We start from the raw sequence: 26,451 nt of genomic DNA on the forward strand, positions 1-26,451 counted from the left end.
TACATACATGCATACATACACACACATACATACATACATGCATACACACACATACATACATACATACATGCATACATACACACATACATACACACACACACACATACATACATACACACACACACACACACACACATACATACAGACACATGCACATAGACAGAGTCCTTTCAACCCAGAGCTGTTATTTTTTCCGTGACACTGTGAAATATCCTCTTGGTGGTGTGTCTTGGACAGTGCTGTAAAAAGGTGGTGAGACAGACAGACAGACAGACAGACAGACAGACAGACAGACAGACAAACAAACAAACACACGTACCACGTTTTCAGCATTACAGAAACTTTGTTCAGTTCCATTAAAAAAGCACAAGCAAGTGTTGACAGTCTAACTTGTATTTATTGGAAGAAACTGACATAGCTAGATATCTATCTAAACCATAGAATTTGGACTTCCATCAGTTAACACAAAATCTATTTATGTTTGAAGTCGACTTACAGAATGTGAAATAGAGTTATTTGTTGTACTCCTGTAATCTTAGTGGAAGAGTTCATTATACAAGAGACACAAATATGGTAATTTGAAAGTGATTCAAGCAGCGTTTAAAAACTACTTAATTTAAGTGAAATAATTAGATACTGACTAAACTATTCTAGTATAATGTTTATGTCGATGCATGCCTTTGATTGGGTTAGGAAACATCTACTGGCAATAGACTACGATATGTTGTGTCACTCTGCCCTCACTAGCTTGCTCCATGGTGGCGTTGAGGGTGCCCTGTCATGGTGTACTTAACAGATTACTATTGGCATTGTTAGTACAGTTGATGGCATAATCAGATTTATACCACATACTTGGCTTATAATGAAAGCAATCAAAAACAGTATACTTCTACACTTTATATGAACACTATAAATGATTGTGGTACACAGAGGAATTACATTACTTGGGTGTTATGGGTTGTAATTATTTATTCATTATGAATGACACCGATTATCATACATGTAATGTTCAAAGTGACATCATCCATGACACATACTGTAGTTTACATAGGTGTGTGATATGCATTTGATGTAATTTACTAAGTACACAGTAACACTTGGCTAATAATTAAAACTATTGAAACAAAGTGTACTTTTACACTTGATATCAACATCACAAGTTTTTGGAATAAGCAGTAGAATTGGTTCACTTATTTGTTATGGGTTGTATGGCTAGCACTTGGGTGTTATGTTGTGTGGCTAGTACTTGGGTGTTATGGGTTGTATGGCTAGCACTTGGGTGTTATGGGTTGTATGGTTAGCACTTGGGTGTTATGGGTTGTATGGTTAGCACTTGGGTATTATGGGTTGTATGGCTAGTACATGGTGTTATGGGTTATATGGCTAGCACTTGGGTGTTATGGGTTGTAGGGCTAGTACTTGGGTGTTATGGGTTGTAGGGTTAGTATTTGGGTGTTATGGGTTGTATGGCTAGTACTTGGGTGTTATGGGTTGTATGGCTAGCACTTGGGTGTTATGGGTTGTATGGCTAGCACTTGGGTATAATGTGTTGTCGGTATTCAAGCATTACGAATGACACTAACTAAATCTAAGCTAAGATCTGTTCTTGATGGATAAACCACTTTCAGATTACTGCTATCATCTAAAACTCTGACTTGTTGAACTACTAATTCTCTTCCAGCTTTCTCACTTGTGCCCTCAGCTCCTACTCCACTGCCTTCGAGGTCATCACCTTTGACCTTTGAGCTATCCCCTTGACTACTTTCTGTCTTCAGAATGTCAAGCATTTGTTTGAGGAGTGAATCTAAAACTTTCTTGCAGATTTCTTGGTTGCTGGAGCTTGTTACTTCTATGAAAATATTTGTGGTGTTCTTTGAGATCTACAGAAAAGAGAACAGTAATTTGGAAAGGTAGTAAGTTCAACTTAGATGAGTTATAGTTCAGACGTCAGATATGCATGTGAAAATATGGTTTTGGTGTGCATTACAAAAATTGTGTCTCACAGTGTCACACAGTGTCATATCATTATTAATATAGACTCTCTTATCAATCAATCAAAGTTTCAACAACAACGTTGAGCTTGGTTATGGAAGCAGATACTTACCTTGGTTGGATCACAGTTTGTGATTGGTGGAAAACTGATCACCTGACCATCTTTATCCAATACACAAGGATATTTTGGACAATCCTTCACCAACTCTAAATACCTAAAAAGGGTAAAGAGATTGTAATCAACTATAGATGACCAGAAGACTTTTATAGGTATAACTGACAAACAGAGAAGTACACAGACAGAAATGTAATAGTTTTTGTACATCATGCAAACAAAGTTGAACATGTACAAACAAAAAATATGGCATTTATACCCAGGTCATTTTCTGTCATGACAAAGTCCATCCATGTCGTTCACTCTGCAGTGCTCAAAATATAAATAACATCAAGTTGCTATAACTCTTCCAAATTTTTCATAAATTTTAATATGCTTACACAGGTTACATTATTCCCTCAATGTTTTACTTCTCTCAGTTGGAAAATAACTGACAACATAAGGGTTTTGTCATTTGGAGTCAATGATAGGCCCTTTTGGTCACTGGTATTTTCCTTGGCTGAGAGAACAGAAAAATTGGGATATATTTGTATACAAGAGAAAGAGACTTACTTGTGAATACCACTGACTGTGTTACGTTTCTTCTCCTTGCGTAAAGCCTCAGCCTCTTCCCAGAGCTGTTTTACCAATTTGTCAGCTGTGATATCTTTCTTTTTACCAAGTGGAGTTAGCTGTTAAAAATAATGGATTAAAAATAATATCAGTACTGAAGAGAATTACAATAATAATGCAAATTTATAATGTGTCTTTCCTCCTGGGAGCTCAAAGCGCTCAATTATTACCCCTCACATGGATCAATGTCAGCACAATGGCCCTCCTCAACTCCCTGGGGAACATACAATCCATTGCAACCTCTATAGATGAATACCCAAATATTATTTCAAAGGCACATATTGTGTAAAAATACAAAATTCTGTTAGTAACTGCAGTACAAAAAAGTATACTTACAGCAATCTGTGTTGGCAGCAAGGCATCGTAATATAGCGGTGACTTTACCAATGATAAATCATGCGTTGCTATGGTAGCAAGCGTTCTCTTCTGACACAATGTATCATGTAGCTTCGTCTGAAATTGACACAGAAATTGTTAAATTGATATGTACCAGTGGGTGTTCATTTGTTCAAAGTGAGACACAATGCCATAGTCGAGTTTTCAGAAAAACAAAAGATTACACAGTTTGGCCACTAGGCGTGCTATTCAATCGTTGGTCCAGATGTGCAAGACATGATAATGTAGTAGTGTGCTAAATAGCATTCATTGAAACTGCAACATGTTGACTACACTAACTTTACTTCATCCAAATTCCAACATATCTTATGTTTACTCTACCCACTTTCAACTTGCCATAATTTGAACTTGTCCATAAAAAGTCTTGCTGAATATCAACCAAAACTACAAATACCATGTTGTGAATTTTCAATTTACTCTTGATTTGACATTGCAAAGTGTGCATTTTTTATACACATAACAAAGCTAGCTGTATGAACTGTCGGTCCTAGAAATATGCCTGAGTTGGTAATAGAATAGCGGTTGTAAAAGAGATCTCTAACATTTATAGTTGTAGATGTATTGTGTTGCCGGGCTCAGACGGTAAACTTATTCTTGAAAGTGATCCAACAAAAGTACACTTTAGAAACTGCTAGTTCGCACCTATCTTTTAAAAGCAAGAATGATGTTAGAGAGAAAGTTTGTCATGTAGTTGAGTCAATAGCTGAGAAAGGAACAAGTTGAAAGTGGGATGAGATGACAGCTTAGAATACAACTGTAACTGTGTGGGCATTTTGCTCTCACTCTTCCCTTACTACTACATCTAGTATTTCACTAGCAGCCATTCATTCAAACTTAAAATTCTATTATAATTTCCCACAGTGATGATTGAATATTATGATCATTTGTGTTTACATTGTACAGTTCAACCCTCTGAGTTGGTTCTAATCATGAAGTGACGCTATATTGACGTCACCTCACAAAGGGAAAAATGTAAAAACCCAATAAGAATTTGTACCTGACTTCTGACTAAAGTTTCATGAAAGTAAACGGCCACTAGCAAAATGCTAGGCATTGTAGGGGAAAGTGAGAGTAAAATGCCCACATGATGGTATTCTTGACTTAGGTGATATTGGGATGAATTGGCCATCTGGTTACACTGCATTATATAGTATACCTGAGCTGTGATGAACTTCTTGAAAGTATTTCCTTGGTCCAAGTTATAATCACGGACAATACAACATACAATATAAGGTCTGATGTCACCAATATTGTTGGTCATATGCACTTCAACAGCATCACCTTCAGATATATGCAACACACGAATGACCTCCTCCATTAGTTTCTCCTCTACATTGTGAGCACCCCCTTTCTTCCCTTTTTTCTTCTTGCCCCCCTTACCTCCCTCTACAGTACCACCACCTTTTCCTTTGCTTGCAGGGTTAGACCTCTGTACATGTTTTTGTACATAGTCAAGTACTGATTTTGTTGGGCACTGTTCCACCATCTTTCCTAACCGTCGATCTTTAAAACGGTTTTGTTTGAAGTCTGTTTCTTTCAGTTTGGGGCAATCTGCTATCTCCGCTGGTAGTGTTTCGAGTTTGTTGTTTGACAAATCGAGAACTTTTAGCGCTGGTAACTCAGCGATATCTGGGCTAAGTATAGATATGTTATTATCCTTAGCTTTTACTTCACTAAGATGTAACATAGAAGGATTGAAAAACTCCACTGGAAATTCTTCTAGCATATTTCTTGAGACATTGATAACGGTCAGACGGTCCATTTCTCCCATTTTGGAAGGCAACTCCGTTAGTTTGTTAATACTAATATCACACGTATGGAGCGTCTTCAACTGCGTAAATTCGTCTGGTAGACTTAACAGCTCGTTATTCGAGACATCAAGAGTCTTTAACGATTGGAGGTTACCCAAAGTTGAAGGTAGACATGTTAGTTTGTTTCCTCTCAATATAAGACTGGTCAAGTTGCTCAGATTCCCAAGATTTTCTGGTACACTGTCAAGACAAGTATCAGAAATCTCGAGAAAATTTAAGAGCTCCAGTGAAAAAATCCCTTCATCCAAACCTTTGCTCTGAATTCTTTCTGAAATTTCTTTCCCAGAAAGGACCAATTCTCTCCGTTTTTCTTCCTCGGCTAGTCTGACTTCATCCCAACTTAGTGTCGCCATATTGAGCAATACCCTTTAAACAACTTACCCACTTACGACAGTTTATCTCTCATTTCGTAAATGGTTTAATTTCATAATGCACATAATTATTACATTCCCAATCATACCAAGTAAGATCTAAAAAGCACTTGTTAGCATGCAATTATCGGTATCTTAAAGACCATTCAGATATAGATACTAAAATAGATGCTGTAAAATTTAGCTTGCGGCAATATTACTCTTTTACGGTAACACATGGTCATTCACGGGTCAAGCGTGTGCGTTGCAAATAGCACATGCCAGTCCGAAATCATCGATTCATAGCCCTTGTTGTCATCAAGTTCACGATATAATGGGTCGCGTCAAAGATCTTGCTGATCTAAGGAACCGAAAGGGGCCAGGAAAGAAAGCTAAAAAGCAGGGCGAGCCTCAGTTCCCGAAGAGTTTGGCGTTAGAAGGTAAGCGTTACAACTTACAAGTTACACTTACAGTATTGTGAATGTAAATCATTCACAGTGAGTGAGATCGAGAATGGCCCATCCGGCATGTGGTCGAGTTCACTTTGTGGCATTGTGGTATTGTACACTCATGAAATATTACACAGCGATGGAGTAGAAATTAGAGTCAGTCAGTTGAATTTAGAGTTATGAGTATATTTTACATGGGGTGGGTGGGTTGGGGGGGGGTGGGGGGTGGGGGGGGGGGTGAAGCAAAAATGGATTTACACAATGTCTTTGTATTGTAATACTCAGGTAGTCCAATGTTATTTTCCCAAAATATGATATCTTATTCAGTATCATTGAGTCATTTCAGCCTCTGAGACAATATCTAGGCATTGTTTACAATAGATATAGACACCAGCCAGCTATTAAAATGACAATCTTTGTAATATTTGCTTGTCTTTTAAAATAAAAGGCTAAATACGAGCACATACATATTACATGTACATTTTGCCAGGAAAGGCCCAAAGAGCCTAGAATGGGTAGAGGTAGTCCAAGGCAACTTGGTGAATCAAAGAATCAGTTGACTTTCAATGAGAGCTCTTGGATCTCTGTCAGATAACAGTGTTATACTGATGTGATATGATATGATGTGATATACTTAAACTGTACAGGTTCTTAGTCAAAGTTGCCTCAGACCACAGGGTACATGTTGTCTCTAGGAGTTGCTATTGTTCCACCGTAATAGAAAGAAACTTAACTGACAAGGGTTATTGAAGACTACATTGTTGGATAGGATCTGAGGCATACAGTACAATGTACATCCTAACTAGAGATATTATCCCATAATACTTGTGCAAATAACAATTGTGAAAATCCTATCTAATCACAACTCATATACATGCATGCAGTCAGATCCTTCTTTCTGTATTTTTGCCAAACACATGTGTACCAAGACTTGTCAATTAAAATGTACCTTATTGTGGTACTTGTAATAAAAATAATGTTGGGTTCATATATAGCGCTTTCCCACGCCGTGCTCAAAGCGCTTGACAATTATTACCCTGGCTCGGATCAGAAATGTATAAATGTTGTCGTGTACGTTTTCTATCCGTCAACAGTCACACATATTTGGTAAGATTTTAAATCATAAATTTGTGATTTGTTTCTCATTCCAGAGACAGGTGTCAAGAAGCCATTTAGCAGAAGACAAAAACAAAGGTATGTACAATATGTTGTGTGTGACTCACATCCAGGTTTTTCTGGATACACTTGGAAAATATTTTTCAATCTGAATAAATCTGAATAATGATGTAATATCTTGAATATCTTATATTGCCTTGGAAGCCGATAACAATGTAAAATCTAAAATCTAAAACTTTGAAATTTTTTTTTAAAGATTTGCAAAAAGGAAACTAAAAGCTGAGATGAAATCTGAAGCAACAGCTGAGGGGAAAACAGATAAGAAGAGACAACAGAAGAAACTGGAGATGAAGAAGAAAGATGATCCACTAGATAGTGAAGGAGATGAGATGGAGGAAGAGGAGAGTGATGAAGCAGTGTCAGTAGAGGAGGAGGATGAGGAGGAAGATGGTGGGTGGATTTTTAAGTTACAAAGTCCAACTTTAATTCTTGTTACCTGAAATAGCATTTCACTTCATGTAGAGGTCAAAATAGAACAAGAAGATTGACTTATTGTACATTATTTATGGCAAGGTTTAAAGAGATGAGGTCCTTAAAGATAAACAAATGCAGTTAAGATAAAACCAGCCACACCTTTGTAGCTCTTTAAATCTCAACTCATTGTCACATGTCAACTGATTTTACTCAAACTTTGTGAAAGGTCACATTAAGATATGAAATCTGCCCAAATATTTGTTTTTTAAAATTATAATTACTAGTTGTATGTATTCACTTTATACCTGTAGAATTATCAAAAGACAAAATTGAAGAAAGTGATGATGAGGATGATGATGAGGATGATGATGAGGATGATGATGATGATGATGATGATGATGATGATGATGTAGAAGATGATGAGGAGGAGGAGGAAGAGGAAGAAGAAAAGGAGGTGGTTATTCAAAGTAAGAAGAGGAAGAAAGTTGAAGATGAGGAAGATGATGAGGACGAAGATGATGATGATGATGAGGATGATGAGGAGGAGGACAGTGATGATGGTGAGGATGGTGTGGAGGAGGAAGAAGAGGTTTCAGGAGACAGTGAAGATGAAGATGAAGAGGATAGTGAAAATGATGATGATGAAGATGATGATGACATCAAGGGATATACAGATGAAAATAAAGAATGGCTGAAATTGAAGTCAAAAAAGAAGAAACAACAAGATGATGATGATGATGATGATGAGGAAGATGAAGACAGTGATGAAATGGTAAGTTGCTTGTTTTTAGAAGAATTGGAACAAGGAGTTCAGTAGTGCCGTAGACATAGAGAAATGTCTGTTAGTATAGAAATTATCTTTTTAGTGAAATAAGTGACGTGCACCATGGTACTGAATGAAAGGAATATACTTTCAATTCAGATTCATTCATTGACAAAAGACATACATTAAGAAGACACAGTGAAACAAAATTCATAAGATAAAACTTATGAAAAATTGGAGGGGGGGGGGGGGGTGTTTTTACTCATATTTTGAGCACCACAGAACCAGTGATGACATAGAAAGACCAGGGTATATAATCCATATTTTCTGTTCAAAGACAAATTCTTTGCTTGTGCATGGTATAATATAGTTTGTTTTTCCATTTACAACAGATTAACAGACATTGTTGAAGTTCTACTAATACCTAAATATAATGTCAGCTAAAAACACCAGGGTCTCCAAACTATGCTACCCTTACTGGAAATACTCCAGGGTCCCCAAACTAAGCTACCCTTACTGGAAATACTCCAGGGTCCCCAAACTAAGCTACCCTTACTGGAAATACTGTAGACAATTCTTTGATGACATGTTTTTCAGTTTCTTTATTTTTGTTTTGTTGTAGCCTGATGATGAATATGGTGGCTTGTCCGATTCTGATGATGATGATGATGATGATGATGATGAATCTGAATCCGATGAGGGAGACGATGATTTACTTCCTATTGAGAAGGCATCTAAAAAATTGGATAAAAAGTTGAAAAGAGACAAGTAAGTGAAATCTTTAGGACATAACTTATAACAAATATGCTTTTTTTTTCACTTAGTTGAAAATACTTTCTTGAAACCTTATAGTGTCTATGTCAATGTTTATGTCAATGTTTATGTCAGTGTATGTCTTCTATAATATTAGAAATACTAGTAATCTTTACGCATTGTTAGTACAGTTGTTGGCAAAGTTAATTTCCTTGGGTTTCCTTGATATTTTACAGCTATGAGGTAATAGTGTATAAAAACAATGAGGTGAAAACAGTTTCATTTTGATGTGTCTCGGTCACAGAGTGAAATTTAATGTGATGTGAAATCAGGAAATGCTTCTCAAGGACCTAAACTTTATGAAAATAACTTCATTTCTTGGCCTGGCTTTTCCCTTTAATGTGTTTCCTTCGTAATGGAGTTTGATGTCATCAACAAGTTTGTTTCATGAAATCAAACCAAGTACTGAGGAAGTCTTCAAACAGTAATTTTGTTTTTGAGCACTAGTTTGAAATACTTAATTACATTTTACTAGTAGTAAGAGTGAGTGTACATGTTTCTTTACTTGTTTTATCGGCCAAGTGATAAATATTGTAATGTGCTGGATTGTTCATTAGACTAGCTCTCTGATTTGACTTTATTATTCAGAAAACTTGGAGAACAAGAACTGAAGACTAATATTGCTCAGATGGAGATATTTGAATTACCAAGTGGACAACAAATTGAGAAGGAAGATATCCTTTATAGTAAACTGTGTGTGTGTGTGTGTGTGTGTATGTGTGTGTGTGTGTGTGTGTGTGTGTGTGTGTGTGTGTGTGTGTGTGTGTGTGTGTGTGTATGTATGCATGCATGTATGTATGTATGTATGTAGGTATGTATGTATGTATGAAAGGAAGGAAGGAAGGAAAAAAGAAAGAAAGTGGGCTTATTAGCTTTTACGTTTTAAGTAAAGTGCATGTAAATGATACCCCAATATACATATACATATACCTTAACTGTTATTACCTAGCCAACCACCAGACCTGACATTAATACAGCAAAGAATCAAAGACATCATGCAAGTTTTAGGAGATTTTAAAAACAGAAAACAAGAAGGGAGGTAAGTAAATGTGATAATAAATATATCTATCTCAATTACACGATAATGGAATGCTTACCATAAATAAGCTAGGATACACACTGTAACTAAAACTACTTTTTAAATAACTATAAAGTCTCTTGTTGAGTGCTGTCTGTCTTTCTGTCTCTCTCTGTCTGTCTGTCTTTCTCTGTCTATCTCTGTGTCTGTCTGTCTGTCTGTCTGTCTGTCTGTCTGTCTGTCTGTCTGTGTCTGTCTGTCTGTCTATGTCTGTTTGTCTCTATGTCTCTGTCACTGCCTGTGTCTGTGTCTCTGTGTCTGTCTCTGTCTCTGTCTGTCTGTCTGCCTGTCTGTCTATCTCTCTAATTGTCTCTGTCTGTCTGTCAGTCGGTCTGTCTGTCTGTCTGTCTGTCTCTCGCTGTCTGACAGCTTTGAAATGAAAGTTAGTACAGAGAAAGTTAGATATTGCAGAGAACTGATTAGGTTTTGGTTAACATCTTATCAATATTAATGATGATTTTATGTAAGTAACAATTTTTGGTAATTAGCCATTATCAAAATTTTAAACTTTTATAATTTAGTACGCATAACAATGTGACCATTTAACAGTTAGTGTTGGGGCTATGTCTTCGACCAGAGAAGACTTGTTGTATTTATACCCATTTTGTTGATTTCTTTTCTGACAGATCAAGATGTGAATATACAAGTCAGCTGAAAAATGATTTAGCAAGTTACTATAGTTACAATGAATATCTCATTGATAAGATTATGGACTTACTTCCACTCACAGAGGTAAGTAAATCTAACAATGTCAAATCAAACACAAAGATTTCGTTTTTGTGGCTAGTAGTCCAAATTCGAAAGTGAAGTCAATTGTTTATGTCCTTATGATTTACAGATGTTTTGTTTTGTTTTGACTGCAACCTCATGGGTACTGCAAGGGCAAGAAAGCGGCAAAATGGATGACTGTAAAGACACAGCACATATCACACGCTAACATTGAAATAGCTGACATGAAAAATGCAGAACACTATTTTGAAATTAAAGAAACTAACACTACTCTGAAAACAAAATGGCTGACATGAAAGATGCAGAACACTATTTTTAAATCAAAATGGCCGACAGTGATGATGTTGAACACTATACTCTGAAATTAAGATACCAAAGACTACTCTGAAATGAAATGACGGACATAAATTACAGAGCACTACACTTTGAAATCAAAATGGTTGACATTTAAAATGACACTGAACACTTAATCTTTAAAATCAAAATGGCCAACAGGAAAGACACTGAACTGTATTCTGAAATCAAAATGGCTGACATGGTGGCCAAAAATGTGACAGGAATCAAATTAATATGGAACAAAAATTGTTTATTACTTCTGACTTGAATGTATCCCTTAGAAGTCACAGTCAACTATATGTATGTTGTGAAGTAAAAGTGACTGTAGAATCTAGTGTAGAATTTATTTAAATGATTTCATTCATAATTTATGATTATTTCATCCTTTCTTGTAGCTGGTAGAATTTCTTGAAGCAAATGAAGTACAGAGACCATTAACAATTAGAACAAATACTCTGAAAACAAGGAGAAGAGATTTGGCTCAGGTAAAATAGTTTAGATTTTTAATGTCATACCGAACATGTACATGATGATTGAATCTGTTGTTGATTTAATGTTCAGAGACTGTCCAATTTGGATGAAGAATTTTTTTGTCGATGTGTCAAGTAGCAATCACTCTACAATTAAAATCTTGAAATCTGAAATAAAAAATGTCATCTGGCTCAACAAAAATCTTACTAAGATTGGTACATGTTATCACCAGACTCAACAAAAATGTCTGACTAATATTGCTAGAGTTTTGTTAAACCAGATGATAAAATGGAGCAGTGTTTTAGGAAGATTTTTTTGAGCCAGATAATAATCAGTTTACTTGTTACTCTGTTTCAATCCAGTCACAAATAGAGGTTTATAAACTTGGGATATATTGTCAGTAATATTCAAATCTACTTTACTTTCTTTCAGGCATTAATCAACAGAGGTGTAAATTTAGATCCAGTCGGGAAATGGAGTAAAGTTGGTCTGGTTATTTATGATTCAACAGTTCCCATAGGTAAGTTGAGTTTATATTGAACTAATCTAGTCTATTGTAATCACTGTGGGGGTTCTGTTTAAAGTAGAATACACCTCAAGCACAAATTTCACTAAAAATCAAAGTTCTTCAAATCTCTCCTAACTTTGCCACTTGAAAGCTTACTTCTGGTCCTTTTGAAACAAAAAGAAATTTGGGGTTTCACTGTCTTGTTTTCAAGGACATCGTCGATCTATTATTTTACCATAGAGTGAAACACAGTATTCAGTGGCCATATTGGATTTTAAAATGGCTGAAGTTTCGCAAATTTGTATCGCAACAAAGAAACTGCAAAAGTTGAAATAGTTTATTTCCAAGGTGCATTTTATGGTAATATAAAATGATAGACAATCTTGTATTGAAATATTCATAATCTTATATGCAGCCTACACACATCAATTGTCATGATGTTCGGAATGATGATGGTCGACTGGCTGGCTAGGAATCTGTATGTTGCAGTTTCTAACCTCGCTTCTGCTTTTCTGAAATGCTAAAGCCCTTTAGCAAGAATTGAACCATGATTGTGCCCCAGTCAACCCAGCTGTATAATTGGGGACCTGGTAGGATAGCAGTTGCTATTTGTAATCTCTTAAGTCCTATAGTTTATAAAGGCTGCAATGGATTGTAAACTCCTTAGGTAGCTGAAGAAGTATAATATGGCTGTTGTTCCACTATAGGTCCATTAGGGGTAATGATTATAAAGTGCATTGAGGACATTGTGGGAAATTTATAATTTTATTATCTTTCTAACTTTACATAAATCACTGTGAAACAGACTACATTGTAGATATTTCAGAGGAATCAACATAAATTCTTTTCTTTCATTATCGATTATTTTTTTGTTTCTAGGGGCAACACCAGAGTACTTGGCTGGCCACTATTTACTACAAGGTGCATCTAGTTACTTACCTGTGATGGCACTAGCACCTCAGGAAAATGAAAGAATATTGGATATGTGTGCTGCACCAGGTGGAAAAACTACATACATAGGTAAGTTTTGACTCTAAGTTGTCTTTTACAAATCTAGCAAAACAAACGTGTGTATGGTATATGCTCAGGATTATCAGTGGTCATGGGTTCGAATCCTACTGGGAGCAGGATTTTTCTGTAACTGAACCAACCCAGTGTCAGTGTTCTACAGACTTGATGGGTATCACTCAGCTGTGTCTCACTCCCAAGACGTGTATGAATTTGGGGAACTCCCAGAGTAATGATTTGAACAGTTTACTCACACGGAGACCACAGGTGCCTTATGTGCTGTTCTTGAGTGACTCTGGTATAGCCTGTAGACTGACTGGGAAAGCCTTGACAGTTCCAAAGCAACATGATATGGAGAATGCAACATAGCCCTGTCACATAGTCCCAAATCTGAATGGATTTCACTGGTTGTGTTTATGAATGTGTGTATACATTTATGTCTGCAAAAATGGCTGGGAGGAATTCCCAGCAAAAAAAAAAGAAGAAAAAGAAAGAACTGTGCTCTAAATCTTCATTCTTGTCAAATTATGTTTCTGTTGAACTACATAAATATCTTTATTTTCAATAATTCTTCTGTAGCTGCTCTCATGAAGAATACTGGGATACTCTTTGCCAATGATGCCAATAAGGATAGAGTGACAAGCATTGTGGGTAATATTCACAGAATGGGTATCACCAATACAGTCATTTGTAATGAAGATGGCAGGTCATTTCCTAAGGTAAGAATGCATGACAGGATATTTGTAATGAAGATGGCAGGTCATTTTCCAAGATAAGAATGTATGATGGGATATGCGTAATAGTGTCATAATAGCAATATTGGATCATGGGATATTTTCAAAGATAGAATGCATCATGGGTGTAAATTATTAATTTAGAGATCATTTCTAAAATAAGAATGCACCATGGGATTAGATTATGGTACTCACATCAATTTTGAAGGGTAAGACTGCATCATCAAAGTTTACTTGGTTTATTGCATAATTATAGAAGAGACATTAAACTCTAAAAACATTTTTTTTTCAGATCATTGGAAATTTTGACCGTGTTTTGCTAGATGCTCCCTGTAGTGGTACTGGTGTTATATCAAAAGATCCACTTGTGAAAACCAGCAAGGTATGCAAACAGTTGGTGTGGATGTTAAAAATAAGTGCGAGAGTCTGGGTAACCAAAACTATGTTTTCATTGGTATCTTTGCATAGAAGACATCAAGAACACAACATATCTTATAGTTGTGTATGTGGTATAATGAAATTTATTTTTTACTTGTTACCATGTCAACCATAGTTCCATTTATCTGTTCTTTACTACCATTTTAGGATGCTAAAGATATCCAAAGGGTTGTGACAATGCAGAAAGAACTGATCCTAGCTGCTATTGATTCTGTGGATGCCAAGTCAAAAAGTGGTGGTTATTTAGTCTATTCAACGTGTTCTGTATTGGTAGGTGTCCAGTATTTGCATTTAAAGTCACACAGTCCTTAAAAGGTATGACTGCCTGGGCCTGGGACCCTATTTTGCATATGACTGACTGTATGTTTAGGGTGGAGAACTTGTGACGACTCACTGGCAAGTAATCACCAAAAATATAAACATTCCCTATCTGGGTTCTTCACATGCAAATGCCGCATATTTGAATAATCCTGCGTGACACACAATCTAAACAGCTGTTTCCAGGGGAATTTTTCTCATTTTGAAGGTTTTTTTCATTCTATGAAACAAACAGATTGCTTTTCAACTAATTTGTGTATCAGGTTACCATCCTACAACATTCAAAAACAATTTGTACATGATACATGACCTGTGTGTTTCTCGGAGCACAGAAAGAATGCTGAAAACAAGACCCAGAAGCTAGTACGCTGTACAGCAGTTTGAATTTCCCGCATTTGCATAGATTAGCCATAATTCTCTTTATATAGGGTAGTTGTATGTTAACTTTACACGTCTGTTTAGCATTAAAGCTTCACTAGCTGTAACTGAGGGACTATTTGTCTGATTAGACAACCAAGAATAGCGTCTTTGAAAATTGTTAAAATACCAATAATTAGACACTGTACATATAAATGTTGTCTTTGTTTCTGTGGTAGGTGGATGAGATTGTTACTGTTAACATGTTGTCTTTGTTTCTATGGTAGGTGGATGAGAATGAATGGGTTGTAGATTATGCATTGAAGAAAAGACATGTCAAATTGGTGCCAACAGGTTTAGATTTTGGTAAACCAGGATATAAGAGGTAAGAGTCTTTCTTTTGAAAATTATTCATTTATCATAACATGTAGTAGTGTGGCAGCATGTAGTAGTGTGGCAGCATGTAGTTGTGTGGCATCATGTAGTAGTGTGGCAGCATGTACATGTAGTAGTGTGGCAGCATGTAGTGTGGCAGCATGTAGTAGTGTGGCAGCATGTAGTTGGCAGCATGTAGTAGTGTGGCAGCATGTAGTCGTGTGGCAGCACGTAGTAGTGTGGCAGCACGTAGTAATGTGGTAGCATGTAGTAGTGTGGTAGCATGTAGTAGTGTGGCAGCATGTAGTAGTGTGGCAGCACGTAGTAGTGTGGCAGCACGTAGTAATGTGGTAGCATGTAGTAGTGTGGCAGCATGTAGTCATGTGGCAGCATGTAGTAGTGTGGTAGCATGTAGTAGTGTGGTAGCATGTAGTAGTGTGGCAGCATGTAGTCGTGTGGCAGCATGTAGTAGTATGGCAGCATGTAGTCGTGTGGCAGCATGTAGTAGTGTGGCAGCATGTAGTAGTATGGCAGCATGTAGTAGTGTGGCAGCATGTAGTAGTATGGCAGCATGTAGTAGTATGGCAGCATGTAGTAGTGTGGCAGCATGTAGTAGTGTGGCAGCATGTAGTAGTGTGGCAGCATGTAGTAGTTGTGGCAGCATGTAGTAGTGTGGCAGCATGTAGTAGTGTGGCAGCATGTAGTAGTGTGGCAGCATGTAGTCATGTGGCAGAATGTAGTAGTTGTGGCAGCATGTAGTCATGTGGCAGAATGTAGTAGTGTGGTAGCATGTAGTCATGTGGCAGAATGTAGTAGTGTGGCAGAATGTAGTAGTGTGGTAGCATGTAGTCATGTGGCAGAATGTAGTAGTGTGGCAGCATGTAGTAGTGTGGTAGCATGTAGTCATGTGGCAGAATGTAGTAGTGTGGCAGCATGTAGTAGTGTGGCAGCATGTAGTAGTGTGGCAGCATGTAGTAGTGTGGTAGCATGTAGTAGTGTGGCAGCATGTAGTCATGTGGCAGAATGTAGTAGTGTGGCAGCATGTAGTAGTGTGGCAGTATGTAGTGTGGCAGCATGTAGTCATGTGGCAGAATGTAGTAGTGTGGCAGCATGTAGTAGTGTGGCAGCATGTAGTGTGGCAGCATGTAGTAGTGTGGTAGCATGTAGTAGTGTGGCAGCATGTAGTAGTGTGGCAGCATGTAGTAGTGTGGCAGCATGTAGTAGTGTGGTAGCATGTAGTAGTGTGGCAGCACGTAGTAGTGTGGCAGCACGTAGTAATGTGGTAGCATGTAGTAGTGTGGCAGCATGTAGTAGTGTGGCAGCATGTAGTGTGGCAGCATGTAGTAGTGTGGCAGCATGTAGTGTGGCAGCATGTAGTAGTGTGGTAGCATGTAGTAGTGTGGCAGAATGTAGTAGTGTGGTAGCATGTAGTAGTGTGGCAGCATGTAGTGTGGCAGCATGTAGTAGTGTGGTAGCATGTAGTAGTGTGGCAGCATGTAGTAGTGTGGCAGCATGTAGTGTGGCAGCATGTAGTAGTGTGGCAGCATGTAGTAGTGTGGTAGCATGTAGTAGTGTGGTAGCATGTAGTAGTGTGGCAGCATGTAGTAGTGTGGTAGCATGTAGTAGTGTGGTAGCATGTAGTAGTGTGGCAGCATGTAGTAGTGTGGCAGCATGTAGTGTGGCAGCATGTAGTAGTGTGGCAGCATGTAGTAGTGTGGTAGCATGTAGTAGTGTGGCAGCATGTAGTAGTGTGGCAGCATGTAGTAGTGTGGTAGCATGTAGTAGTGTGGCAGCATGTAGTAGTGTGGTAGCACGTAGTAGTGTGGCAGCACGTAGTATTGTGGCAGCATGTAGTAGTGTGGCAGCATGTAGTAGTGTGGCAGCATGTAGTAGTGTGGCAGCATGTAGTAGTGTGGCAGCATGTAGTAGTGTGGCAGCATGTAGTAGTGTGGCAGCATGTAGTAGTGTGGTAGCATGTAGTAGTGTGGCAGCATGTAGTAGTGTGGCAGCATGTAGTAGTGTGGCAGCATGTAGTAGTTGTGGCAGCATGTAGTAGTGTGGCAGCACATAGTAGTGTGGCAGTATGTAGTAGTGTGGTAGCATGTAGTCATGTGGCAGCATGTAGTAGTTGTGGCAATTACCTTGTTAACAAGACAGTGAGTCCAAAAATCTTATATGTTCCAAAAAAAGACCAGGAACAAGGTTTCATGTTGCAAATTTTGGAAAAATTTTGAATAACATCGATTTAAGGAATTCGGTCCTTGAGGTGCATTTTGCCTTAAAACTTCACATAGAATTAGCAGTGTTGAACGTTGTCAGATTTTCTTTATCTATGGAATATATTTTGCAAATTTAGAATTTCTGCCAATAACTTACACATAGAAAATGGCAGATGTGAAAAGGTATTACTAAAAATAGTCTCACAATTTTGTTGATATTGACAGATTTCGAGAATGGCGATTCCATCCAGCTATGGACTTGACAAGACGGTTTTATCCCCACACACATAATATGGATGGATTCTTTGTAGCAAAGTTCAAGAAATTAGACAACAAAATACCCGGTAGCAAAGGTATATTATGACTTGTTCTTGTTACAGCATTGCCTGCCTGTGTTTTTGTTAAGGGCGGTAAGCAGGTAAAATCTACTGGGGTTCCTCTGTCATTTTACCAGCATTCCCTACCATTGTTTTTGTTAAGGGCAGTAAGCAAGTAAAATCTACTGGAATTCCTCTATCATTTTACCAGGATTCCCTACCAGTGTTTTGATTAAGGGCAGTAAGCAGGTAAAATCTACCTGAGTTCCCCTGTAATTTTATCAGGGTTCCCAAACAAAATTATGGTAGATTGTGGCAAAAACTATTCAGTTTTTTTTAACCCTTTTCCCAATTCTGTTACCAGGGTTCCCCAACCTTAGCAAAAATACTCCCCACAATTATTAGACTTGTGTTGATTTCAGGCAAAAGATAATCTTGAATGATTTCTGAAAGTTTACTATCCTAAAATGTTCCATTAAAGGGGTCACCACCACAAAAAAAACTAAGACTTTTTTGTGATATGTGGGTTCTGGAGAGTCATTTAATGATTTTACACTGAAGTACTGAGAAACACTAAGTTGAAACTTGATCCTCATTTATTGTTCAGCAGAGGTCCTTGCTATGGACATGTGTACTAGGGAGTCAGAATATGTAATAACATAATATAATTATTTATGATTGTTTCATATGAAGGTAAAAAGGCCTAAAAAAATGAATTGTTTGATTCCGGTTACCCGACCCCACCTAGTTTTTCACGCCGACCCTAAACTTTTTGTCACGTATTCGAGGAAAAAATAATAAAATCACGAAAATTGAGAAGAAATAGTGGATGCGGAAACTGACATCAACTTAAAAAGACAATATAAAACTGTTCATCCAATCTGTAATGGCTGTACATCTGATGAGAAGAAACCAGTAACACAGACACCATATGGAAAACAACAGAAAACATAACTACCTGAACTAGACACTCACACATGAAAAAATAAATAAATAACATTAAAATCAACCTACTCCACCTATTGTAAAATTGAGTGTAATCGGAACCAAACAATTTATTGTCTTAGGCCTAAACATTTAGAAGTATATTTTTATTTTTATCTTTTTTGTTTTAATATGGGTGCAAAACATGTCTAAGATATTTGCTTGAGTTCAAAGAAAGTATAATTTGTTGATGTTTATTTCAGATAAAACAGAAGAAACAGAAGGAGAAACCGAAGTCAATACAAATGAGAAGATAAAGCCTTCACAAGGGACATATACACAGTCTAATCCAAGTACTTCATTGTCAAATACAAAAGGAAAACCGGGATCTCCAAATGTGCCGAAATCTAAAGGTTTTTGGAATAAATCAAAACCTGGAGACTTTAAAGACTTTAAAAAGAAATCTCCATTCAATAAGAAGCAGAAGACACAATAAAAAGATGGCATGTACGTCAATGTAAAATGAACTATCTATGTTATGCTCAGTACCTGTAATAACATTTTACCTCATGCTAGGGGGTCAGAATAGAACAAGATGGTTGACATGTTCTCATACTCACCTATAGTAATGTATGTGTAGCAGAAGTCATAGCGTTGACCGGAAAATCAAAATATTGTTATTTCCTTGACACACCTAGGGAGTGTAACAGGAGCAGGCAGGTCACTTCTACCATATTCTGTTGTACATATTTTAAGAAATACTCCAGATCCATGGTAGTTAGTGGGGTTTGTCTTCTAAGGTTGTATGTTTGGAGTCACATGACTGGCGGAGGGTCTATGAGAAGACTAATGCAATGAGGAACAGTGACATCTTTCAATGCTTTCTCCTAAATTCCAATATATATTTCATACAGTGTTGCAAATATTTGACTAAGATAGAAATTTAACACAAAATGGACCAGACTTACATTTTCAAACTACATACTCTTTTCACCATTTTCATAAACCCTGGTGAATTTTTAAGTGAATGTATTTTTACCTAACGTTATACACAGGTATATAATTGTACGATACTACATGTATCAGCTAAATATGAAACAATAGGCGGATCTCGTGAAAGGATCTCGTATATAATTCATCATGTAGCAAGGTCAAAGAGTATGCTATTGAATACATGTATATATTAACAATCATTTCACATTCCAAAATGTTTTTTGTCATTTTTACTGACAGTCAAGGCTATGATTACTGAAGTTGTGGTATGCAGTGTGTGTGTGTGTGTCTGTGTTTGTGTGCGTGTCTGTGTTTGTGTGCGTGTTTGTGTCTGTCTGTGTGTGCGTGTGTATGTGTGGATGTGTGTGCATATGCATTTGTGTGCGTGTCTGTCTGTGCATGTGTGTGTGTGTGTACGTGTGTGTGTGTGCATGCATGTGTGTGTGTACATTGTGTGAACAACATTTTAACCCAACATTTAAAAAAAAAATATTTTGACAGGGACGATCATGTTTTAAAGAAAGGCAATTGAGGGAGGGTCACTTTAGAAAACGGAATCGGAAGAGACTTACATTTTATGCAACAGACAAGACTTGAACCCCCCCCCCCTGTAATTACTGAAGGTGCCCTAATTAGGTGAATCATGTGTAGTTTGTTGATGGTATACTGTACTATATACATCTATACATCTGAAAGTTGAGCATTCTCTATTAGATACTGGAACTAGTGGGTAACCTTTTATGCTTATCTATTTTTCAACTCTTAACCATTCAGCCAAAGAGTGAAGTGACAGTGTCCTACACGAAATATGATGTGGTTCTAAGAAGCGTGTAAGTTGGCAAGATATTCATTCGTACATCTTCCTGAAATTTTCTCTGGCGTTTTCATTGGTAGTAATATCAAGTAGTATGTGTGAATATCTATACATTTTCTCTATTACGTGTGAAATTAACGATAAAGTGAGAAAAACCATTGAGTGACAGGTGATGTAGTCACACACATGCCAGAAAGAGAGGTTCTTTTAGCATTCTGACATAACTAACAAAGCAAAACACGATAATATAATATATAGATGAAAACAAAGTCTTGTCCGTTTTCAATAAATGTATGGGTTGGTGGCTTCAACTTTATTCATTGTTTAGGATCAATCACTGCGATTAAAGTCTTGATTGCAAGTGTTTGTCTATTACTTCCAATAACATCAATATACTTCCATGGACAGATCTACAAAGGAACTCCGTGTCTCTCCCCATATATGGACGAGATCTGAGTAAGGTCGTCGCCCCCCCCCCCTCCCCGTGGTCCGAGGTCCATGACTACATTTGTATCTGTACATTTGACCATTGATGTAATACCGCCATGTATGATTTGACCTACTCTGGATGCCAACGTGATATCTAGAACTATTAACCAGTGAGTGAAGGTGTAAATCGTACCATATAGGGACTGCACTAGCATGAACTTATCACATTGTCGAAACGATAGCCATTTTACTACGCTTGTTTTTTATGTTGTTTTCTACACAATTTAAATATATTAGGCCATCAAACTGTTCGGTCAACGTCCGACATTTGTCATTATTTTTTACGAGCTTGACGAATCAACTTTATCTCTCAGTTCTCGTGGGGACGACCATATCAATTTGACCTCCGTCTGTGAACTGTTCTTAATCGTCTTGAATAAATCTGGAATAACCAAGGGATTACGATTATGTTATCGTTCGTCTCAAGAGAGAGATATAACATTAACCGAAATTAATTCACTTGGTTGCTCAGGATCTTCACTATCTACCGTCCTCTTTGGCACTGATTTTATTGTGTAGTTTTCAGTCTGATGCACGAAAACTTTGAAAGGAATTATTTTACAATATTGCAGAATCAACATCTTTTAAAACATATTTTCTAATATTAAAATATAATTATCGTATACATTTGATTAAATCTCCGGTGTTATCATTGTAAATATTAAAATCGAACTATTATTACAGTGGAAAAAGTGTACCGAAAAGTACGCACTGAAAATAATGACGAGATCTCGTTAAGAAGATAGCGAGATTTGACGCGAGATAAATGGCGGCTTTTTCGAACGAGGACGACGTCCATGTACTCTGAAGCGAGCGACACGAATTACTCCTCGATACGCATTTTGCGTTCTTGATATTGGTAAAAAATGGACGGAGTGGACTTCTACCCTGTTCAGTTCAGAAGGACGGGACTTCCAGCGACGTGTGGGGATGTACCAGACATTTTTAGGTGCGTATACTGTAACGGTTCTAGGAGTTTGAAGTTCGAGTAGTAAGCCCACTGAGTAAATAACAGCGTTGTTATGCATGCATGCATGCATGTGTATGTCGAAGTGTTGTACCCCGTGTCTCTTCGTCGTTGCGTGCCGTTATGTGCAGTACTAACGAAATATGTAAAAACAAGCTCAACCTTTAATCATATTTGTTACATGTGCTTGCCTTATCAGAGAGAAAATTGAAATTAAGTGAGCAAATACGGGTAATGTGAACGGACAGTCATGAACAATTTACAAGGTAATCAAAAGAAACGAACCACAACAATGTAGTTTCACAGGTTCGTCATTGAAGCGTTAATTTCAGACGCGGCTGAATGCCTGAGTCGTCAACTACATAGTTTGATGTACCCGGACAATGTCCGCTAAAGTTAGCTACATTGTTTAGTTACATGCTATCTATTGTCAGTGAACACCTCTCGACCCTCAAGTGTTGTATCGTCATGTCTGGAGTCCGTTAGGGCTAAATTTAGGTCATCCATAACATAGTGTTGACAGTTAGAGTTACTCAACAGTCCAGTGACGAGGAAAGGAGAACATTCAAAAGTTGCTGTGCTCCATTAGCCATATTTTGATTAGGTTTCCTTACAAGTTTGGCTTGAACCAAGCAGTAAATGTGAACTGACATTAGCATTTTGCAATTTGCCCATCCCTCATAACAATTAACAACAGTAGGAAACCCAGCATGGTTATCCTATTGTCATCATTTGTCTGTTCATTTTCAGCCTTTGCATAAAAAGCCCCTCCCCCTCATCTCAACAAAAATGAGTAATTTAAAGAATTAAAACAGCAGGAACTGTCTGGATGTCATTTGTCTTGGCGTGAAGCCTTTTGACTGCACCTCATCTGTCTGAATAAAAAACAAAACAACAGGAAACTACCCAGCTGTGTCTACTACAAACTGGTTGTCTTTATAATTTTGTCCGCAGACTACCAAACAATCATTTGGCGGTCTGAGATTTTTCACAAGTAAAGGGTATCCTAGTCCCCTCAAACAGAACAGGAAACTACCCAGCTGTTATATGTATGCTTTACATGTAACCACAGACAACTAAAATAATTCTTTTACATGAAATAGTTGTCTGATATGTAGCTACATAACCATTTCCCTCCCCTCTAAAATCACAAATAAAACACCAGTAAACTGCCTAGCTGTTTCTACCCATGAATTGTAATTGTTTCATTTAATGTATTTATATGTTTTTAAAAAATAAACAAAACAGAAAACTTGCCAATCATCAGCAACCTTTTCACCCCCCATGCCTCGCCCACTGCCAAGGAAAGAAACAAACAACTGCTAAATCACCATTTGGTCAACCTAGTACATTGTTTATAGCCTTTTCATTGACACATTCGCCAAGTATCAAGTCATTTTGGGTTTTTTGCTCTCTTCTTTCCCTACCACATCTAGCATTTAGCTAGCAGTTGTTTACTTTAATGATTGTTCAACCAGTGAGAAGTTGAAAATTCTTCTACGGTTTTTAAATATTTCCCACTATGATATGTCATCAGTAGCATCATCACATGATTAGAACTAACTTGGATGGGTTGAGCTATAATGTTGTAAAAATAATTGCAGCATTGAATGTTGCTGTGGGATATATGTGAATACACTGATCGTTAGCGAAATGGCATGACATTGTAGGGGGAGCCAAAAATGCCCATGTGACTGGATTCAAGGTTATGACACATTTAAAGCGAAAGGAAATATGTGGTTACTCAAGGTATGGATAAAGAGAATATAAAGAGCAAGCAGAGAAGACATGAAATAAAGTAAATTGAGATGTAAACCTTGTAACGTGTGATATTTACTTTTCCATCAGAGTAACCAAGTCAAGGACGTTAATTGGAAGGAATAGAGATGATGTGGATTTCTTTGTCTTCTCATCGATCCATAAAAAACTCATTTCAAGAATTCACTGTGAGCTTATAATTCAATACAAGGAAAGAAATAACAACCCAACATATTGTCTGGTTGACAGAAGCACGAATGGAACATTCGTGAACGATGTGAAGGTGAGGAAAGAGTTCTTTGGTTTGTGTGTTTTGTTTTGTCATGCGACTTTATTCAACAAAAATAAAACTTCAAAGATGTGTTGTTTTTTTATGTTGGAAAAATAATTTGGTGTAACATGATAAACTCAATTATTGTTCAATTCTTCTAAATTATTATAAAGTTCTATTATCAGGGTTTTAGTTATATAAAACTCATGGGTTGTAATTTGGTAATTTTTCTGAAATTTTTAGTGTGCTGTGCCCCAGATTCATTTATGTTTGCATAATATTATTGTTCATAAGTCTTTGAAAAGGCTATAGTAGTATTGTTTTTTCACTTTCTTAGTTCGTGGGGTTTTTCTGTAAAAAAATGTCATGAGGAAAGCAAAACATTGTATTGCAACTTAGGTAAATTTGTTAAGGCTTAAAAAAATAATTGTTTGGTTACAGTTATCTGACCCCTACCTAGCTTTTCACTGCTGACCCTAAACTGTTTTTGACATATTTGAGAAAAATGTAATAAAATCACATAAATTATGAAGTCGCATGAGAAATGGTGGATGCAGAAACTGACATCAACTTAAAATGACAATATAAAACTGTTCTTCCAATCTGTAATGGCTGTACATCTGATAGGAAGAAATAAACAACACAGAGACCATTTGGAAAACCTGAACTAGATACTCATGGAAAAAAAATATAATAAAATAAAATAAAAAATCTACCTACCCCACCTATTCTAAAATTGAGCATATTGGAACCACACAATATTTTATATTAGGCCTAACTTAATTAAAATCAATACATCTGTTTAGAGATAAGGATTTTTGTTTTGAGAGGATTTTATTTAAATCCCTATGTTGAATTCCACATGGTCTTAGAATAATACTGTCTTATTAGTCAAACCACACTAAAACCATTCATTTGTTCAGGGCTACCTTGTACTATATTGTGTATCTGTGTCAGACAGTTTGTGTCGCAACCCAAAGCAGGACTCAAAACACAGGCATTTTACTTATCCCAGACAAGGGATTTGAAGCATTGGACAAATGATTCTAGAAAGTACTTGTCCCACACATGACACTGTGCAATATCTTACCCACAACTCTCTCTGATTGGTATGCTTGGCAGTTCCTTATTTTATAACTTCTTCAATAATCCATATTTGTCAACATTTTAAGCATAGTAATTACGTTTAATTAATATGTAACTAAAGTACGTTTGGGAATCAAAAATAAAGTTCTAAATTTTGCATAAAATGTACAAACAACTTTTCAATGTCAAAGTATCAATAACTTGGGTAGACAGTGTGTATGATGAGTTTTAGTATGTAAATTTCTTTTGTCATACCTATTGAAATAAATCTATATCTTTGGCAAACACATTAACAGGTGCATATATTTTCCTTAGTTTTGTGGAAAATATTTTACATGTCTTTCAAGAAAAATCTGTTGACAAATTTCTAAAATTGCTACTCCTACAATAAATCATTGATACCAGAACCAATGAAAATATATATTCAGAAACTCATCAGTGTCAATTCTACGTTTTGAAAATGGCAAAAATATTCTTACAAAATCCTGTGTACAGGTGAGATTTGTCTGACTTCAAGGAGCTGATGTCAAACAATACAAATCAGAGAGAGTTGTGGGTAAAATTTTGTACAGTGTCCCAGTGGACTAGTAGAATAAAACTCCACTGTACGTACACAAACTTGTAAGTGATATTTTAACATATGAATGGAAGTATGCAAACAATTAGTCTGCTTAGATTTCCTGAGTTGACTCAAACTGGAAGTAATGTTATGACAACTCACTTGGTGATAAACACTGATAAAGAGGGACATCACAATCAAACATCTCAATAAGATTTATGTAAAAAAATATTCACTTTGTGGACAGGTACTTTCTGATTTGGACAGGTTTTTTTTTAATTTCTACATATCTAGTGGACAAGAAAATATTTTACATTATTTTTAGCCCAGCAAAGGTTAATCATAATCCAGTATTAGACTTTAAAGGCCGAGGTTTCAATTCCAGACTCTTGCATTAGTGTTACCTTATATATGGAACTAGACTGTAAGACACATCGTGTCATTCAGCCCTCACTGGCCTCTCTCCCTCTGAGATGGGTTGACCGATATGTGAGGGCCAGTGTGCCCTCTGATGATAGCTGAATTTTGTTGTTGTTCAAATTGATAAAAACTGATTTCTTGCGAGTCACCACATAGTAAGAGATAGATAGGGAATAACAAATTTTGGTGTGTCACTAGAAATTGTGTGTGTCAGTGGCACATCAAATTGGCTTTGAGAGCAAACTGGTGAAGGCACCCCATCACTGCGTACCGTACATAGTCAAAAGTGGAACTACAAAAGATTACATTTTGTTTTGGATCATCTTTTACTATACAATGTTGAAATGTAGCTCTGTCTGTCAAACAACATCTATTCCTAATTCAATATTGA

General features: G+C 36.9%; 2 protein-coding genes across 2 annotated transcripts; one reads left to right on the top strand and one right to left on the bottom strand.

The window, feature by feature from the left end:
• Positions 1 to 431: 431 nt before the first annotated feature.
• On the bottom strand, positions 432 to 5,279 carry LOC144451470 (leucine-rich repeat-containing protein 47-like). The gene is made up of 5 exons (XM_078142314.1): positions 4,272 to 5,279; positions 3,056 to 3,172; positions 2,660 to 2,778; positions 2,105 to 2,207; positions 432 to 1,880 (listed from the first exon to the last, which is right to left on the bottom strand). Exons 1-5 carry the CDS (start codon positions 5,277 to 5,279, stop codon positions 1,560 to 1,562), a joined length of 1,668 nt encoding a protein of 555 aa, XP_077998440.1. The 3' UTR covers positions 432 to 1,559.
• A 244-nt stretch (positions 5,280 to 5,523) lies between these two features.
• Positions 5,524 to 19,902, top strand: LOC144451407 (uncharacterized). The gene is made up of 18 exons (XM_078142239.1): positions 5,524 to 5,722; positions 6,877 to 6,919; positions 7,098 to 7,257; positions 7,689 to 7,884; positions 7,915 to 8,087; positions 8,701 to 8,846; positions 9,480 to 9,565; positions 9,837 to 9,930; positions 10,596 to 10,701; positions 11,430 to 11,519; positions 11,938 to 12,025; positions 12,893 to 13,033; positions 13,601 to 13,740; positions 14,048 to 14,137; positions 14,341 to 14,463; positions 15,156 to 15,253; positions 17,688 to 17,815; positions 18,967 to 19,902. Exons 1-18 carry the CDS (start codon positions 5,611 to 5,613, stop codon positions 19,197 to 19,199), a joined length of 2,247 nt encoding a protein of 748 aa, XP_077998365.1. The 5' UTR covers positions 5,524 to 5,610; the 3' UTR covers positions 19,200 to 19,902.
• Positions 19,903 to 26,451: the final 6,549 nt, after the last annotated feature.

This window comes from Glandiceps talaboti, chromosome 21, assembly GCF_964340395.1.
Source record: "Glandiceps talaboti chromosome 21, keGlaTala1.1, whole genome shotgun sequence".
Classification (NCBI taxonomy): Eukaryota; Metazoa; Hemichordata; class Enteropneusta; family Spengelidae; genus Glandiceps; species Glandiceps talaboti.

Excerpts from the sequence above, each read along its gene's own strand:
- LOC144451470 (XM_078142314.1), bottom strand. The coding sequence starts at position 5,279 with ATGGCGACACTAAGTTGGGATGAAGTCAGACTAGCCGAGGAAGAAAAA. Across the intron at positions 3,173-4,271 it reads AGAAGTTCATCACAGCTCAG|ACGAAGCTACATGATACATT; the intron begins GTATACTATATA and ends TGTCAATTTCAG. Across the intron at positions 2,208-2,659 it reads ACAGTCAGTGGTATTCACAA|GTATTTAGAGTTGGTGAAGG; the intron begins GTAAGTCTCTTT and ends TACCCTTTTTAG.
- LOC144451407 (XM_078142239.1), top strand. The coding sequence starts at position 5,611 with ATGGGTCGCGTCAAAGATCTTGCTGATCTAAGGAACCGAAAGGGGCCA. Across the intron at positions 12,026-12,892 it reads TGATTCAACAGTTCCCATAG|GGGCAACACCAGAGTACTTG; the intron begins GTAAGTTGAGTT and ends TTTTGTTTCTAG. Across the intron at positions 13,034-13,600 it reads TGGAAAAACTACATACATAG|CTGCTCTCATGAAGAATACT; the intron begins GTAAGTTTTGAC and ends ATTCTTCTGTAG.